Below are 18,610 nucleotides of genomic sequence, written 5' to 3'. Positions count from 1 at the left end.
CCTGAAAAGGGCAAAAGCCCATTTTGTCCTATATATATATATATACTAAGTCTTGCTTGAGCTGCTTTATTGTACAGTTATTCTTTACATTTTCTCTTCCACACATAGTAGTGGTAGAAGTGGACTCCAGAGACACTACCAATTAATTGATTTAGTCTAGAAGGTTATGAGAAAGTGAGAAACAGACCCTCATAATATATTATTAGCGGTCAGAATTAATTATGATCGTTGTATACACAAATATATTGGCTATGTTGGTATTAGAGAGTGTTTATATTTGCATTGTTTCAGACATAGTGTATATATATATATTTTTTACCTATTTTTGTTTGGTTAACTCGTGGTGCTCTATTTTCGGCAGCCCAAAAAAAAAAAAAAAAAAAGATTTTGCATCTTTTCTGTATGTTGCAATACCACACATAACCATTTTAAGAAAAATTATTGATATATAATTCAAAAGTTAGAGATGAGAGGATTTGAATGTTGAATATTTCCATTTAAAACATGCATAAAAAAGTGTCAATTGAATTACTTTTTAAACTTTATATTATGCCACCTAATTAGTAGGCATGCAAGAAAGTAAAATTAGGGTTGTGAAATAGTACTTGCCCAAATGAAAACAAAAATTACACATAAACACAAGCTATATTCTACTAATTTCAAAAGGCACAAGTTGGTCAACAGATTGTGGTAAGTAGGTAAGGAACCATTTTATTTGTTACAACTTATAAGGTACATTATTATAAATATTGTAATTTTGTGTTTTTAATAACACATGAATAAAACCATGAATCTGTATTAATACAAGATGGTGGAATGGAATCAAATTCCAATCAAATATCCCAAAACTTAACCTTACAAAATTAATTTTACTTTTTATAATTCTCTCTTAATAGCCAATATTTATAAATTGAACCATTCTATAATTAATATCATCATTCTTTATTTAAAATAACTATTCCCATACATATTAGAAACGGAAAAAAGAAAAAGAGAAAAAGAACATCTCCCCTAAATATTAAATTCTGATGACTGACAGTTTCATTTGCTTTATTTGATTATTATGAAAATATTTAACATAAGCTTTTTTTTTTTTTTTTTTTTTTTTTTTTTTTTTTTAAATACACGTTTCCTAAAAGGTTGATTCTGATAAATATTTGAAATTAAAAATTATACATTAGAAAAAAAAATGTATATTAATATCCATTGTATAATAGAAGTTGATCAGACTAATATTGGTCAACTGTAGCCAAAGATGACTTTTAGGGATTGTTTTAGTTATTACGTGGGTTAAAGAATAACTATTACGAATCTTTTGATAATAAATATGCAACAAAATACCGAATGATGATTTAAATTTTCAATGGAATAGTTATTCCTTTTCTGCATACTAAACAGTAAACAATGGAAAATAGAAATTATAGTGTTCATGCATTATACGGTATAGGACCTTTTTTTTTTCTATGGGATATAGGACTGATATTTGTTAATCGTAAAAGAACTTTGTGGTTCATTTTATCGGGCATTATCTATTTATATCATAGGTTATGTTATTTTACTTTATTGTAGCAAACTTTTACACCCAAAATAAAGATAAAAAAAGGTATGTTGATGCTTGATACCTTATCCAAAAAAAAGGCAGTATGTTGATACCATACGTCACTCATAATTAACTAAATGAACAAGTGAAATATTTCGAGATTAAATAAATTCATTACAAATATAATAAGCTTAATAATTTTAATACACTTAGAGATTTATCATTTTTTAAAATTAATTTATTAATATACTTATTATATATTTCTCAATTGATCATTACTTAATTAAGAAATGTATAATTTTTTTGTCATAATTGTAAGCTGTAACCCATCTTGGGGTCACAAATGGGGTTTTGGATCGAGCATGTCATTGGTTGGACACAAACCTTGTGAACTTTCTCAATGCTTGATGGACTTGCACTAAAAAGATCCTCCAGGCCCATGCTATAGGCTTGGGCTTTAAAGGGCCCAGGCTTATCCCCTCCAACAACACTTTTAAAGTGTCAAAAAAAGAAAAAGAAAAATGTGTACCAGCGTATAAAAAAATCTGTAGTGCAATGAGGATTAAGGAAGAATGGATAAATACATTTATTACAGTCCACTCGTATCTATATTTTCACAAAAAAAAAAAAAAGAAAAAGAAAAATACATTGAAAAAGTTAAAAGTATTTTCTAGTACATAAAATTTCTAAATTACTTTCCCAACAACCTTAATCCTCATGGCTCATAAGCATCTCTACCACCTGAGTCATGGTGGGTCTTTCGTCCTTTTTTTCTGCAACACATTGCAAAGCCACTTTGATTAGAAGTTCCATCTTAGCCTTGTCATAATTGTTAGTTAACATGGGATCTATAATTTCTTCAATCCATGACTTCTTTGTAGTTGTTCCAATGTTAACATTCTCCCTTACCAACATGACCAACCTTTTATGCTCTCTTATTTCTCCATTGTCCGCAGTATGCATGTCATTTGGGCCTTTTCCAGTTATCATTTCCAACAACATAATTTCATAACTATACACATCAACTTTAGAAGTGATGGGAAGATTATAGACTCACTCAGGAGCCATATAACCTCTGGTTCCTCTCATCCTCGAGAAGCTTGAATGATCAATCTTACTTCTACTTTGTAGTTTAGACAAACCAAAATCTGCTACTTTTGGTTGATAGTCAGCATTTAGGAGTATATTCTGAGGCTTTACATCACAATGTAAAACCCACTCTAAGCATTCTTCATGCAAATAAGCTAGGCCTTTAGCAGCACCCACTGCAATTTCAAACCTTTTCATCCAATCAAGTGAATTAGAACTAAGATTTTCAGCTAAAGATCCATGCTCCATGTATTCATACACCAAGAGCTTATGCTTTCCCTCTACACAATATCCCCACATCTCTATCAAGTACATGTGGTTCAACATCCCAATGGTGTTTACTTCTGCAAGGAACTCTGCTTCTCCTCGGTTAGCTTCGTTGAGTTGCTTGATTGCTGCTACTCGTTGATCAGACAATACATCTTTGTAGACTATCCCTCCTGCTCCTTGTCCAATCACTTCTTTGAATCCTTGGGTTGCTTTTCTTAGCTCATTAAAGGTGAATCGTTTGAATTTAGTTGTTAGGCCTAGGTATCCTTGTGCAGTGGAGTCTGGACGTTTACTAGTTTTTAACAAGAAAAACCAAACCAGGACAATACAACTCACCTCCACACCTCCCACTGCTGTGGCGAACCAAAGCAAAAGCTTTACCATCTTATTTTCAAATGTGCTTCTTTCTTGGTTAGAGACAATGCTTGAACACTGCAATCTAAATTCTTCATCAGGCAGCTTGTGATTGGAAATACCAGCTTTTGGTACTCTCAAATAAAGATCTCCATCAAAATTTGGTGAACGGCGTCCATTTAGTAGCCGAGACTTGGGGTAACAGTTATAGCCACCATCTTCCATCCTAAATTTATATTGAAATCCTTTGCAATTGCACCTATTTAGGCATTCTTTTTGACAATCCTGGAAGGCAAGATTCTGTAAGAAGTCTATATCTGAGCCATAGTACTCAACATGAGCAAGTTGGATAAAAGTAGACTCATCTCGATGGTCGCAAGAGATACTAAATTCTGGTTCGCACCCAGAAGACCAATCACTATGATCTTTCATATTGAAGCCTTGCAAGCAAAAGCATCTTCGGCCAGAGACATGGTCGTAAGTACACACACCATTAGGTCCACAGATGCCATGAATCCTGCAAGGATCAGAGATGGCTTGCCATGTTACAACCCAATCCCAACTCCCATTCATCTCTTGCAGGCTGTATAATCGAAGGTTGCCATCAGGATCAAGCGTTAATCGTCTGAGTCACAGTACCAAAATCTGTTGCATAGAATTTTAAAAAGTCAGATGACCAGAAATAGCCTGAGTCATCTAGTAGTGCAGCTCTACTAGTATTGTAGATAGAAATCCCAGCATCTGAAATGTCTTCGAGGGATGGGTCTGGCCAGTAGAGACTTGAAAGTTTTGGACCTTGGAAAAGCAGGTGGAATGCATTATCTTCATCGAAAAAGAGCTTATAGTAGCCAGAAGAATGGACACCTTGGCCTCTATTTGAGATCAGGCTTGTACCAAATGTTAGTAGTTGTTGAGGAAGAAGAGTATCTGTAGATGAATCAAAGCTTTGCCAAATAGCAACACTTGAGAAATTATAAAGCATAAGATTGCCTGTGTTCATTAGCTGTAGTTGCAAATTGGAGGCCTCTGATGTGGTCAAGGCTTCTATTTTAGTTTTCCAAACGACACTACCAGCTGAATCGGTTAGGTGAAGCTTGCCGTCTTTCAAAACTGAAAGCTTTGAACCTTTTCAATCAACAGGATCGTCTCGGTTTGCTATCCAAACAACTGTGGGAACAGAGGGTTTTGTCATCCATATGGCAAAGCAGAAAGCATTATCACCAACAGGGTAAAACCCTGCAGAGAATTCACCATTTGCTGAAACCAACTTGTCACTTGGTTTCTCAACAGACAGAGATGTGCCTATGAGAGTGTCAAATGTTTTAGATGAAGCAGATAAAGAAAGAGCTTGCAGCAGACATAGAAGAAAGAAGAGAGTTGAGATATCCATGAGAAATGCAACAGGCTGAACAAGATGTTTCTTTTGGTTAAATCTTTATATACCGTATATTTATTATTTAACAGAGGAAAGAAATTGCTCAACTAATAAAACCTTTGCATCCCCCCTAGTGGCGCAGAACAAGACTCTTGGACCATGACACTTTGAACACCTTTGGTTTTACTGTTATTATTACATGGTTAATTTGCATTGATTTGTATTAGGTTTTTGCGTGTTTTGCTATATATAGAATAAATTAATAAAGCAGTGTTAATAACACTTTCACACAAGGCATACACAAAACAACTGAGATTGTGCATTGAAGACACGATTTACTTTAAGCCATTACCATTACAGCTAGATTAGTTAATTAGTTTCTTCCCTTTCAGTTAGAATGCTGTGTTTGACGGTGTACCTCATTGTAACATTAAGACTCATTTTTCACTTTCAATAATATTCTCATCCATATTTAGATTGAGAGAGTGAGAAAGAGAGTTAGATTTGAACACGTACGGTATGGATACTTTCTAATTGGTGGGGAAAAATAGCACTAGCAAAGTATAGTCAAAGCACTAAGTATAAAGACAAATTATGATCTTGTTTAGAGGGAAGATTAGGGAGATGTCTTGTTTAATTAGGTATTGTTTATTAGCTAGGCTTTTATCTTAAATCGCACTTGGAACATGGATCCTATTTACATTAACCTATCATTTTGAGGGATCTTTTGTTATCTTATCATTTTTGAGACCATGATGAATAATTTTGATCCAAAACTAAAAATTTAGGGAAAAGTTAACAAATGTCCTAGGGGCATTGGTTTAGAAATATTTAATGAGAAAATAATAAAGCAATTAATTAATTTATTTATATTTTCTTTGAAAGTTGTGTAAAACATTTCTTAAAACAATTTATTAACAATTGTCCTATAAGGACACTCATTAACATGACTCAAAAGTATATAGCGTGTTGATCAAAATGGTGGGACAAGTGTTCGACGAATGTGGGATGATGTTTATAATAAAAGTATATTGACCATCATATGATTTATATGAAAAGGAAGTGGCAAAGATGGGAAATAATGAGGAAATTAATGAATAACTTGTCAACAAGAAAAATGATTTGCTAGTGGAAAAAGAAATAACCAAATTTGGAAAGTGCACACAAACCCTAGATTATGAATTTAGTGCACATAAACCAATTATAAAATATATTTACGATCTTAAGATTAAGAACGACTTCATCTGGCATCAGCTAGATCACTAGATTTGTAGGCAAAGGAATAGAGAATTTCTCTCAAATATTTTATAAAACTCAACCCAAAATTTGCCTTTTGTTTTACAGTTAGTTGTTAACTGGTAGCTAGGCCTATATAAAAGGACCGTAAACTTGATTACCAAGAGAACAAAATATCTAGGAAAAACAGCAATATTAACGTTGGGTTGGGGAGATAATAGGAAACACTGTAATTAATGTTGGGGAGATAATCAGAAAGACCAATTAATATTTGGTTGGGGGAGATAATAGGAAACACAGTAATTAATGTTGGGGAGATAACAATAATAATGCTAGGTAGATATAAGAAAGACCAATTAATGTTGGGGAGATAATAGGAAAGATCAATTTTCTATGCAAGAGCACCTTCTATCACTCTCCAATAGAAATTTTACCAATTGAGTTAATTGGAATCTACAAATACTATAAAGTTTTATTCTTCGTGTCTGTACTATAAAGTTTTATTCTTCGTGTCTGTTTAGCTAGCTTATTTTTTGCCAATTTATTTTACTATTCAACTTATTTTTGCTATTATTCATAAGTCGCATTGCACTTTTTGATACTATTCATACGTTCTACTATACTATTTCAACTAGCATTTACCTTTATTTACAGTACTTTCAAAAAACGTTTTCAATTTCAGTAAAATAAGTAGATCCCAAAAAGACCCATCATATATAACAAAATCTATTGCTGGTCATTCATTAACCTGACCATATCTTTTTAAAATATTTGAATTAGCTAAGATTTTATGTTATGCTTGGATCTTCTCTATACAGCTGTAACTTTTGATTGGTAAGTCTTGAGAAAAGTTTGGATAATATTATCTTATACAATAATAGATAAATGTAATATCGTTTTCCATGAATCCCGTGCATCTCCACTAGTGAATAATGCAAGAGAAAGTGAAAAGCAAGAAAAGGACAATAATATATGGTAGCATATTGCATGCGGCACGGGGCATCCTAGTATTCCCAATACATTAGGGCAAAGGCAAAGAAACAATACAATGAACGGTTTGCAGAAAATATTCAAGAAAAAAGAAAAAAGAAAAAAAAAACGGTATGCAGAAACTAGAGTTTTATTTATTTATTTATTTAAATCACGTATAGAAAATCTTCATTTAGAAGTTGGTCCATATGCAGAGTCCTTTGCCTTGTTTTATTTATTTATTTATTTTTTGTTTATATTTTCTTGGCAATACATCATAAAAAGTCTTGGTGTGCGCAACTAGTGGCCAGGCAAACAAGTAGAAAGATTATTTCAACAAGTGGGCAGTTCAGATTTCGTTCTTCAATTATATATGATGAAGAAGAAAGATCTCGATCGTGCAATACCTCTTGCGTTTCCTTATGGATATCTCAATTTTCTTCCTTCTTTTATGTCTGCTACAAACTCTTCCTCTATCTTCATCTAATACATTAGACACTCTTAAAGGCACATCTCTATCAGTTGAGAAACCAAGTGACAAATTGGTTTCAGAAAATGGTGAATTCTCTGCGGGGTTTTTCCCTGTTGGAGATAATGCTTTTTGCTTTGCCATATGGCTAAACAAGTCCTCAACTCCCACAGTTGTTTGGATGGCAAACCGAGATGAACCTGTTAATGGAAGAGGTTCAGTGCTTTCTATTTTGGCAGACGGCCAGCTTATACTAACCAATTCACTTGGTATCACCATTTGGACAACTAAAGCAGCAGACTTGACCTCATTAGAGCCAGAGGTCACCAATTTGCAACTACAGCTCCAAAACACAGGCAATCTCGTTCTTCATAATTCCAAAGATGTTGTCATCTGGCAAAGCTTTGATTCACCATCAGATACGCTTCTACCTCAACAAGCACTCACCATGATGTCGAGCCTTATCTCAAAAAAAGGCCAAGATGACTATTCTTCTGGCAACTATAAGCTCTTTTTTGACAATGATAATGTGCTCCACCTGCTTTTCCAAGGTCCAACAATGTCCAGTCTCTACTGGCCGGATCCATGGCTTGAAAACCCTGGACAAGCTGGAAGGTCTATGTACAATACTAGTAGACGTGCACTACTACACGACTCGGGTTATTTTGAGTCATCTGATCATTTTCAATTCAATGCAACAGATTTTGGTGTGGTAACTCACAGACGATTAACACTTGACCCTGATGGCAACCTTCGATTATACAGCCTACAAAAGATGAATGGGAGTTGGGATGTAACATGGCAAGCCTTCTCTGACCCATGCAGGATTCATGGCATATGTGGACCTAACAGTCTTTGCAGTTATGATCATGTTTCTGGCAGGAGATGCTCTTGCTTGCAGGGCTTCAAGACTTTAGATCAGACTGATTGGTCTTATGGGTGCGAACCAGAATTCAGCATCCCTTGCAACCATACAGATGAGTCTAGCTTTGTCCAACTTGCTCATGCTGAATTCTATGGGTCAGATATCTTCTTCTATCAGAATGTTACCTTTCAATTTTGTCAAGAACAGTGCCTGAATAGGTGTGATTGCAATGGCTTCCAATATAAATACGATGAGGGTAGTGGTTACTATAATTGTTACCCCAAGTATCTACTAATGAACGGACACCAATCACCAAATTTTGTCGGAGATTTTTATTTAAGACTACCAAAAGCAGGTATTTTTCATAGCAAGACTCCTGGTGAAGAATTCAAGTTACAATGTTCTGCCAAACTATCCAAGCAAATCATAAGAACGTATGAAAATAAGACGGTAAGGCTTTTGCTTTGGTTTGCCACAGCAGTGGGAGGCTTGGAGGCGACTTGTGTTTTTCTGGTCTGGTTATTCTTGTTAAGAACTAGTAAACATCCTAACCCAGATCCTACTTCACAAGGATATCTCCTCACAGCTAAATTTAAGCGATTCACCTTTGATGAGCTAAGAAAGGCAACGCGGGGATTCAAAGAAGTGATTGGGCGAGGAGCAGGAGGGACAGTATATAAAGGTGTACTGCCTGATCAGCGGGTTGCAGCAATCAAGCGACTTGATGAAGCTAAACAAGGAGAAGCAGAATTTCTAGCTGAAGTAAGCACCATTGGGATGTTGAACCACATGTACTTGATAGAGATGTGGGGATATTGTGCAGAGGGAAAGCATAAGCTTCTGGTGTACGAGTACATGGAACATGGATCTTTGGCTGAAAATATTACCTCTAATACACTTGATTGGAAGAAGAGGTTTGAAATAGCAGTGGGCACTGCAAAAGGCCTAGCTTATTTGCATGAAGAGTGCTTAGAGTGGGTTTTACATTGTGATGTAAAGCCTTAGAATATATTGCTAGATTTGAATTTTCAACCAAAAGTCGCAGATTTTGGCTTGTCTAAACTAGTAAGTAGAAGTATGAGTGATCATTCAAGCTTCTCAAGGATGAGGGGAACTAGAGGTTACATGGCTCCTGAGTGGGTTTATAATCTTCCCATTACTTCTAAAGTGGATGTTTATAGCTATGGAATTGTGTTGTTGGAAATGGTGACTGGAAAGAGCCCAGGTGGCATGCATACCTCTAACAGTGGAGAGACAAGAGAGCATAAGAGGTTGGTCACTTTGGTAAAAGAGCATATAAACATTGGAGCTGCAACAAGGAAGTCATGGATCGAAGAAATTATAGATCCCAAGATGTCTGGCAAATATGACAAGGTTAAGATGGAACTTTTGGTCAAAGTGGCCTTGCAATGTGTGGCAGAGGACAGGGATGAGAGACCTAGCATGAACCAGGTAGTAGAGATGCTCATAGGCCATGAGGATTAATATTTGTTGAAATAATTTAGAAGTTTTGTTTAATTTGAGTTGTAAAAAGATTTCATTATGCATTCCTATTTCTTTTTTGTGGAAGAGTAGAAATTTCTGAACTGTAATAAAGGAATTTTTGGATTAATATTCTCTCCACTGTATATAGACTCTTCTTTGATTTTTTCCAACATGTAAAATTTGATAAGGAGTAATGCTATAGTGACAACTAATTGGCAATATTTTTACAAAATGTTGATATCTTATTAGTTTTCATTAAGGCCCACAATTAATATAACTTTTTCATTTACCAATGATTACTCACTGTATCAGCAGTTTGTAAAAATTTTTATAAAATAATTTGTATTTCTATATTATTCTTTGATAAGTACGTAAAAGAGAAAGCAGAAAATGTTGGACGCTTTTGGCCTATTGGTTAATTAAACATGCTTTACAACGCTGTTACTAAGCTGTTGGCCAGACATATGAAGCCTTTCCCATATGAACTCATTAATCCATTTCAGGCGAGCTTCATCTTCGGCAGAAGAGCAATAGATAACATTGTATATTCCAAAAGGCTGTTATGAAATTCATGGGAAGCAAGCCCAAATGTCGATCAAGATTGGTTTTGTGAAATTTTATGACATGCTATAATAGAGTTTCATTCCTTGGAGTCTAGAAATTGGTTTTGAGAAAACCTTCCTCTTACTAGTGATAGGAATATAAAGTAGTACACATCCTAAGCTCTTGTGTTTCTTCCTTGTAAGGCCTTGGACCAGAGGGAGCTGGTGGTGTGATTAGGGTTATGATAGTAAGGGATAAAAGGCTTTTCGAGGAATGTTAAGATAGCTTTGGGATAACCATGACCTGAGTGGGTCAAAGTGAGTTTCAAAATAGTTACTCCATTAATGAAAATTTCCCATAGATAAAGGGTTTTACATTTGCATTTGTCACTAATTATTTTAAGAAAAAACCAAGTAAATTTTTTTTAAAAAAAATACATATTTATCTATTTATATACGTCTAAAAGCTGAAGTTCAGTATTTATTGTTGCTATGCTCCTGTTGAGCAAAATCAACAGCAACATTATCCACCCATTTTCAACATATTCTTTTTTTTTTTTTTTTTTTTTTTCATATTAATTTCCCAAATTATTGTTATACTTTCTCCAACTTTTTCCCTCCCTTTTACATTTTCATCTTCCTATTACTATCTACCTTATTACCCGTTTGGATACTGTATCTGCGTTCCACGCTTAGCGTTTCACTTTTTTTTTTGTTGAGAATAGCGTTAATTGAGTTCCAATGGGTCCCGTGCACTGTTCACGGGACCCACAAACCTATTTTTTCAACAAAACTTTCATTAAAAATGGGTCCCACAGCATTATTCACTCATTTAAAAATTATTTTGTTACAGTGTTTTCAGTTTTCAATTTTCAGCAAAATGAGCGGTATCCAAACGGACCCTTGATATCACTTTTCCTCTATCCCTTTACCTTCATTTATTTTTGGCTTTATCTTATTCCCTTTTTCTTACTATAAATTTACAATTATCTCTCTCATTCTATATATAGTTTTCCTACAAACAAAATGTTGTCTCCCTCTTTCTCTCTCTCAAAATTTTGTTTTCCATTTTTCGGTGGATTTTTTTTTTTTTTTTTTTTTTAAATTTTCTTGCCTCTCTAGATTCTCTACTTTAGGTTAATGAAATTTTGTATTATTTGGAATTCTAATTTGGGTTGATTTGATTAAGTTGTATTTTTAAGTTGTTTTCTTTTTTCTTCTCTCTGATTTCATAGAGGGGTGTTATCATATTGCATTATAAATATAGTATATAAGAATATAATGCTATTTCATTACATAACATAACCTGATTTGGATAATTTAGTGTTTACTACTATATATATATATATATATATATTTTTTATTTTTACCTTTTTCTTCTCATATTATTTTCTGTAGATTTCTTATTATTCTCTATTGAAAAAGTAACTATTCTTTCTCTCTTGATTTAAAAAAAATAATAATAAATTCTTTCTTGCAATTCTACTTTATACTGATGAATCATTGTGATTTATAACCTCTAATTTGGGTTCATATGTTTTGGTGTTGTATTTTTTAGTTCCCCATATACAAGTAGTATCTCTCTCTCTCTCTCTCTCAGGTTTGATTTATTTATTTATTTTTGAGTTAATACTTGATAATTTTGGAAGTAAGAATTTGAGTTTATATCCAAACACAATCTTGGCTATGCTAATTACAGATCGACATTCAGTTCATTTTGGTCTATTTGGGTTCACTTCATCCACTTTGGTCTAATTCATTCTACTTCAGTCCATTTTGGTCTACTTCGATCCACTCCAGTTCAATTAGGTCCATTCGGTCTAGTTTGAATAATACTAAAGCTACATTGCTGATTTGAATAAAATACATCTTTCTTTTTTAAAAAAAAAACTAAAGCCTTTTTGGGTGATTCCGATGTGGTTGGGTTTGTTATTCTCCAATTTGTTGATTCGAGTGGTTGTTCAATCAAATCAATACATGATTGGCTTGAATTAGTCTATATATAATTGGAACAACGACCATGGGAATGGCGATGGCAGTGCTTGACATGGCAAAACATTAGAGAGATGGAAGAAAATTTTTCTAGAGCCCAGACTCTTATACAATGAAAAGACTAAATGTTGAATTGTGTATCAAATTGTACAAAGGAATGCCTTTGATATATGCATAGAAGTATAAGTATAATATAGATGATGTCACAGAAACTTGAAGAAAGCACACACAATACTCTCATGATGGAATAGAAACTAAACTATTAGCTTCTGGTATTAAATCTCAAATCCACGAGGGGTTTCCCTGAATCCACAAGGCAATAAACTAGAATCTACCGAAGTAAGAATTTGACAAAAGTTTGTATTTATTGCTAATAGTCTAATTTGCCTCTGACGGCTACAAAATATATAAATATTAAGAAAAATGTCTAAAACCCTAATTTGCACTAATTAGGTGACAAAATATCGTAATTTACCAAAAATGGCAAAATTAAGTTAAATGAAGAATCATAAACTACTAACCTTAAGGGTCGTCCCAAAACAAGTGGGACCTTATTCTGACTTTTGAGAAAAATATTATTAAGGAAATAAAAATTACTATAAATGGCAAAATTGCAGTTTTCAGGACTTAAATGAAGGAATTCGCCATTTTAGGGGTACCTCATGGCAAAGTAATGTTTATTACTCAGAAGGTCGTTTCACTTCAGTTTGCCAAATTTCATGTGATTTCGACTCCGAGGCCCATGGTTTCTACTAGTGTCTTTTTGCTTTGTGTGATGATCTCAAGATGTTGATACCCCATTTTGCAACTCGCATTTAACCTCATATGGAGGGTAAAAGGGTAATTTCATCTTGGAAATATGCATATTTATTCTGGTCACTAGATCATTAATCTCATTTCACCAAAATGATCTTGATGTTGTAACGATCAAATCGACTGGTCATAAACCCTAATTGGACTATCAGATTGAAAGTTAGCATCAAATCAAGTTTTAATGGCTGAGATGCACTATCACAAATTGAGTCCAATTATATGTGATTATGAACAATTGATTCCAATTGGTTATAATTATAATCAATTTGGGGTAATGATTTATCAAAATTTGATTGGTTAGGACTACATTTTATGGTGAGGTTGCATACACCTAATTAATTAGATAGATAAACATTAATTATTCAATGAGTAATTTGTGAAATTATCTTTTAATTAGGGTAAATTTGGAACTAATTAAGTCTGAAATAGGAGTGATTGGAGCCATTTAATGTTAATTGAGAGCTAATTTGAGACCTATTAATGTTAATTATGCTGAAATTATTTTCTAACAAATGACCTCTACTCACCATTTCGTTGATGTCTCTCCAAATATTTTGAATCTGTGAATAAAGTTAATTTTCCTAGAAACTAGACATTTGCGGCTTCAATTTGAGCATAAGAACGAGACAATTCCAATCAGAATTGAGTCAGATATGATTATTCGAAGTTGACTTTACAGGCTGTTACTACAGCTACAGGAAAACCGAAATTTGGCTTACTCCTTACTCCCACCAATCTTTACATTTAATGCATCAGATTTCCCTAAAGGCTAAAATAAGGTCTAGGTTCATAATTCTTTGTCAACCTTCATTAAATGACATTCCATTCATATTTCCTTCACCACTACTATATAAACCCCTCCCTTCCTTCATTCCAAGGCACACAAAAACCTCATCTCTTCTCTTCTCTTGAGTTCTAGTGAAGTTGAGTAATCTTGTCATATCCTGGTCTTCCTGAGACTCAAGGTATCGAGTGAGACTCACTTTCCCTCTCCTAGCTCTTCTTTTCCTCCATCCTTAGGACCTCCATCAAGAGTCCCCTCCTCCACCATATGGATCTTGCATGAATATATAATCCCCTTCCCTAACTGTTTATTTATGTTGCCAAGATGAGAATTTAAGATTAAAGCATAATAGTAATTATTTAAATTCCCTTGAATATGTTTGAATGTTCTTAATTGCTCTTATGTGTTCTTTACATGTTCTTGATTGTTCTTCACATGTTCATGCATATCACTAGTTTTAATCTTAAATCCACATAAAAAATATGAAAAATATGTTTGTTTAATAATTCTTTCAAATCATTGAATCTAGGTTATCACCATCCACACACATTCACTAGAATTTATTTTTCAATCCAAATGCAATGCTTAATAAATCATACATGGAATGGGACCACTTACCCAATATTGGTGATTGTCACTATTGTCAAGGCTAACAAAAAGACCCATATAAAGATTAGCAAACCACAATGCACTGTACTATTGAAGTTAGAAGCAGATCTCACCTGCTTGAATTCCAGCTGCTAATAGAGAAAATTAATTAGCAAAGCACAATGCACTGTACTATTGACCAAAATTTTGAACTTACATTTTAGAGCGAGTTGCGCATGTAAGAAACAAGAAGTTAGTTTGTCAAAAGTTGACTGATATTTTTGGTGACAGGTGTGTATATAATGGCTGTCTTACATTTTGCTCGAAAATCAATTGAAGAAAGCGAACGTTGCCCCAAGGAGTCCATTGTTTATATATACTAGCCGCGAACCCGTGCGTTGCGCGTGATAATTATTTTTATGGTGGTTTTATTAATATATATATATATTTTTTTTACAATTTAAACTAATCTAAAAATGAGTAATGTATTTCATAATCATATTTTTATTTATCATAGTAACAATCATAAATATAATATAGAAACAATCCAAAACACCAAAAAAACGTAAACTAAAAAAAAATTAATAAAACCTAACAATGATTAATTGAACTAATATTAGGATAATTTTTTTTTTTTTGATAATCTATTAAGGTTATTTTCTTTTTAGAAATTATAATTTCGGCCACCCAAAACATATTATCAAATAAACAATTATTAGCAAAACCAAAGAATTATATTTCTATACATACATTGTTATAAAATAATAATAATAATAATAAAATTGCAAAAGTTAAAATTTTTCACCTATCCAATTATTTTCGTTTGGCTAACCTTTGCTTTTTTTTTAAAATAAATAACATTATAGAGTACTTCTAATACAACTATTAAGAGTCTTTGTCAACCACAAAGGATTAGACAATAAACAAAAATTAGTAAAGTCTCATAGTTTAACATCTAAATTGAGCACTATAAAAAATCATGCTATGTAACCGAATAAATACCAAATTATCTAAATCATGCTATGTGTAAGGTTGAATTTATTCAACCATCTAATTGGCTTTATTCCGTGCCAAATTTGCTTGTAATTCAGCATTTAGTAACCCTGTATTTAGGTGGGTTTGTTGTAAGGGTAGTGAGTGAGATAGAGTGAGGATTGCTCAAGAGTGTGCAAGAAAACAGAGACTCGCGACTGGGACTCGCGGGTGACTCGCGGCTGCAAGCCGCCAGAAGCAGCACACGTGCCAAGCATGCTGGAAGATGAACAGTCATGCTAGCTGGAGCACTACAGGACAAAACAGGACAACTGGCCATACGGTTAACTCGCGACTGGATCTCGCGACTTAGTCAAGCCGCGAGCCACCCCTGTTTTGTAAAACCTGACGTTTCACATTCCTCTCCCACTCTAGTATAAATACCCCTTTTACCCACGATTGAAAGAGAGCTTCCAGAGAGAATTTTGAGAGAGAAACCCTAAAGGAAAACCAGATTGATTCACCCACAATCTATACATTAGAGTCTCTTCAAATTCCTCAACTCTCTTTCTCTCCATTGTCAAATCCTTGAGAGGTATTATACCAAACCTGGTTCTCACCATCATCATTACTGTGAGACAGTTGTTTGGATTTCTGGGAAGCACTTAGGAAGGAACCAATCTTCATTGGTTGATGCTACGGTCTAGTAGCGGAATCCGGGAAGCTAGAAAAGAAAAAGGTTCGGCGCAATCTCGTTGGAGCAAGAAGCTTGGAGGGCTTAGGTGCACTAGGTAGATTAGGCTTGGAGGGTCTATTGCTGTCCTTGTATCCCAACTGTATTTTCTAGTGGATTGTTTACCGTTTGGAGGGCGGCGGAGAGGTTTTACGCCGAGGGCTTCGGTTTCCTCTTCGATAACACATCGCATGTTGTCTTTGTGTTTGCATCTTCCTTCCTCTCTATCTTTGCCTTTTTATTATCTGCTGTGGATTATATTTTGTTTTGGCTTAGATAGTTTTTAACCAATTTCGTATTATAGCATATGTTAAGTTTCCGCACACTAGTTGTTTGACATATTGCTTGAATTGGTTAAGTTGTAATTTGGGGGTCTAAACGTTCAAAGGTGTTTTGTACACGTTTTTGAACTTTCAATTGGTATCAGAGCGGGTACACTTGTTTTGGTTTTATTACCTAAGTGTGATCCTTGACCCCTTGTGTGTTTTGCCATGGATAATGTTTTGTATGCTTCTATGGATATTGTTGATTGGAACATGCCATGTGTTTGTGAAAATGCCTCTATGAGTGCTAATCCTCATAATTGTGATGACATGTTAATTGAATCTATGGGTGTTGTTGACAAACTCTTGAAGAAAGGAGCTAAGAAGTTTCAAAAGAATTTGAGCAACTTAGTTTGTGAAAAGGATGATTTGATTGCTAAACTCAATGAATCCAACACATTGGTTGAGAAATATAAGAATCTTGCTGAAATTTCTCTTGAAAAGCTGAAAGAGTTTGAATGTTTAAATAAGGACTTGGATGCTAAACTTGTTTTGTCTAACAAACTTGCTGATGATCTTAAATCTGAAAATGAATCTCTTAAGATGCATGCCAAGTGTTTGATTGCTGAACCTATAGCTAAAATGGAAGAAAATATATGTTGCAATCATGTTGTGGTACCCGATTTTGTGCCTATTGTGTGTTCTACCTCAAAGGATAAATCGGTGTACATTCCTCCACACAAAAGAAATCAAAAAGTGGAGAGAAAGGCTTTTAAGCCTAAGCCTCTGTTTAGGTCCCAATCTAGGGATTTGAGTGGATCTAAGTTTGTTCCTACTTGCCACCATTGCGGTGTGATCGGTCACATAAGACCCCAATGCCCCAAGTTAAAAAGAGAACAAACCTTTGTTGTTAGATCCCTTCCCAAAAAGCCTAATGGACCTAAATACATTGTTTGTCACCATTGTGGTGCCTTTGGTCATCTAAGACCTCATTGCTCTAAGTTTCAAGCTCTTAAGAAAATCAAAAGAAAAGAGAAACTTGAGTTTTTTGGAAGTTGTGCTTTGAAAGCTAAACCAGATTGGATGGAAAATGGTAAGTTGTTGAAGAAAGTGGTTAATGCTCTTACCTCCTTGTCTATATGCATCTCCGGTTCTCATTCTTCCAACCCTCATCTCACTTCTCTTGAGACACTCATTCCAAACAATCGTTCCGTTTGGATGAGGAAGGGTTCCTATGGTTGAGCTTTTGCTCTTTTGGTCCTTGATCTAATTCTTTCGATCTTTGTAGGACCCTTCATGCATTAAATGTCATATCTTCATGCATTTTGTGCATCTTGCATTCATTTATATGCATTGTTTTGTTTTTGATCTTACTTTTATATTTCTGTTTTGTGTGAGTAAAAAATCCAAAACCACATAAAAAGTGAAAAATTCAAAAAGTTTGATCGTATATGTTTGAGCACATATCACATGTGAGTTTGGCCTTGTACCTTTGTACAAATGACTTTGTGCATTTTCGAGCTTAGCTTGTTATTTTTGCACTTATATCTTTGTGGGAAAAATCTTGACATCTTTGTGTGATTGTTGTAAATCGATCTTCAAGCTTGTCATGAATGATTTGTCAATAGTCATGTTGGTTTTGATACATGCGTAGACTTGTGCTTATATCTCTTCCCACTCTTTTATTTTTATTGCTTAAAGAGCTCAATAAATGTAAATCTCAAAATGAAAAGAGATAATGAGCTGCAAAAGCCGTCGCACATACTAGTATTCGACTAAGAAAAAGGGAAAGCGACTTAAATGAAATTGTATGATGCCCAAAAAGCCAAAGGCTTGTTCATCAAATTGAAATATCACAAATTTCAGGCATCGATTTCAAAATGAGATGTTTTGATTCAAAATTATCAAATGTTATGAATTGTAAAGAAGCCAAATGAAAAGCTTCATCATATGTAATCATTTTCTTGTAGGAGGTCATATATACTCATTTCTATAATTGAGATAGACCACTTGACTTAGCACTAGTTATGTATGACTTGATTGAATTGATCATTGAAGCTTCACTCTAGACTAAGGACTATTCCACATTTGATACACACACACAACACACATGCCTAATATTCAATGAATGTCTTATTCATTTGTTAGATTGTACTTGTCTAAATGTGATGTGTGTGTGCTCAATCTTATATGGATTAATCTAAAAAGATTTTTGATCATTTTATATGTTTTTGAAAGTGATTTTTATCACTTTTTGTGTTTATGTTTAGT

At 34.1% G+C, this 18,610-nt stretch overlaps 2 protein-coding genes and 1 pseudogene across 2 annotated transcripts; 1 reads left to right on the top strand and 2 right to left on the bottom strand.

Moving 5' to 3' along the window:
• Nucleotides 1-2,181: 2,181 nt before the first annotated feature.
• Nucleotides 2,182-4,764, bottom strand: LOC126716598 (putative receptor protein kinase ZmPK1). The gene has a single exon (XM_050417432.1). The coding sequence runs from the start codon at nt 3,824-3,826 to the stop codon at nt 2,594-2,596; it is 1,233 nt and encodes a 410-aa protein (XP_050273389.1). The 5' UTR covers nt 3,827-4,764; the 3' UTR covers nt 2,182-2,593.
• On the bottom strand, nt 3,864-4,643 carry LOC126716502 (putative receptor protein kinase ZmPK1). The gene is made up of 2 exons (XM_050417321.1): nt 4,475-4,643; nt 3,864-4,378 (listed from the first exon to the last, which is right to left on the bottom strand). Exons 1-2 carry the CDS (start codon nt 4,641-4,643, stop codon nt 3,864-3,866), a joined length of 684 nt encoding a protein of 227 aa, XP_050273278.1.
• A 2,415-nt stretch (nt 4,765-7,179) lies between the features above and the next one.
• LOC126716595 (putative receptor protein kinase ZmPK1) lies at nt 7,180-9,783 on the top strand (annotated as a pseudogene).
• Nucleotides 9,784-18,610: the final 8,827 nt, after the last annotated feature.

This window comes from Quercus robur, chromosome 3 (genome assembly GCF_932294415.1).
Source record: "Quercus robur chromosome 3, dhQueRobu3.1, whole genome shotgun sequence".
In the NCBI taxonomy this organism is placed as follows: domain Eukaryota; kingdom Viridiplantae; phylum Streptophyta; class Magnoliopsida; order Fagales; family Fagaceae; genus Quercus; species Quercus robur.
This window is presented reverse-complemented; position numbering and strand designations above follow the sequence as displayed.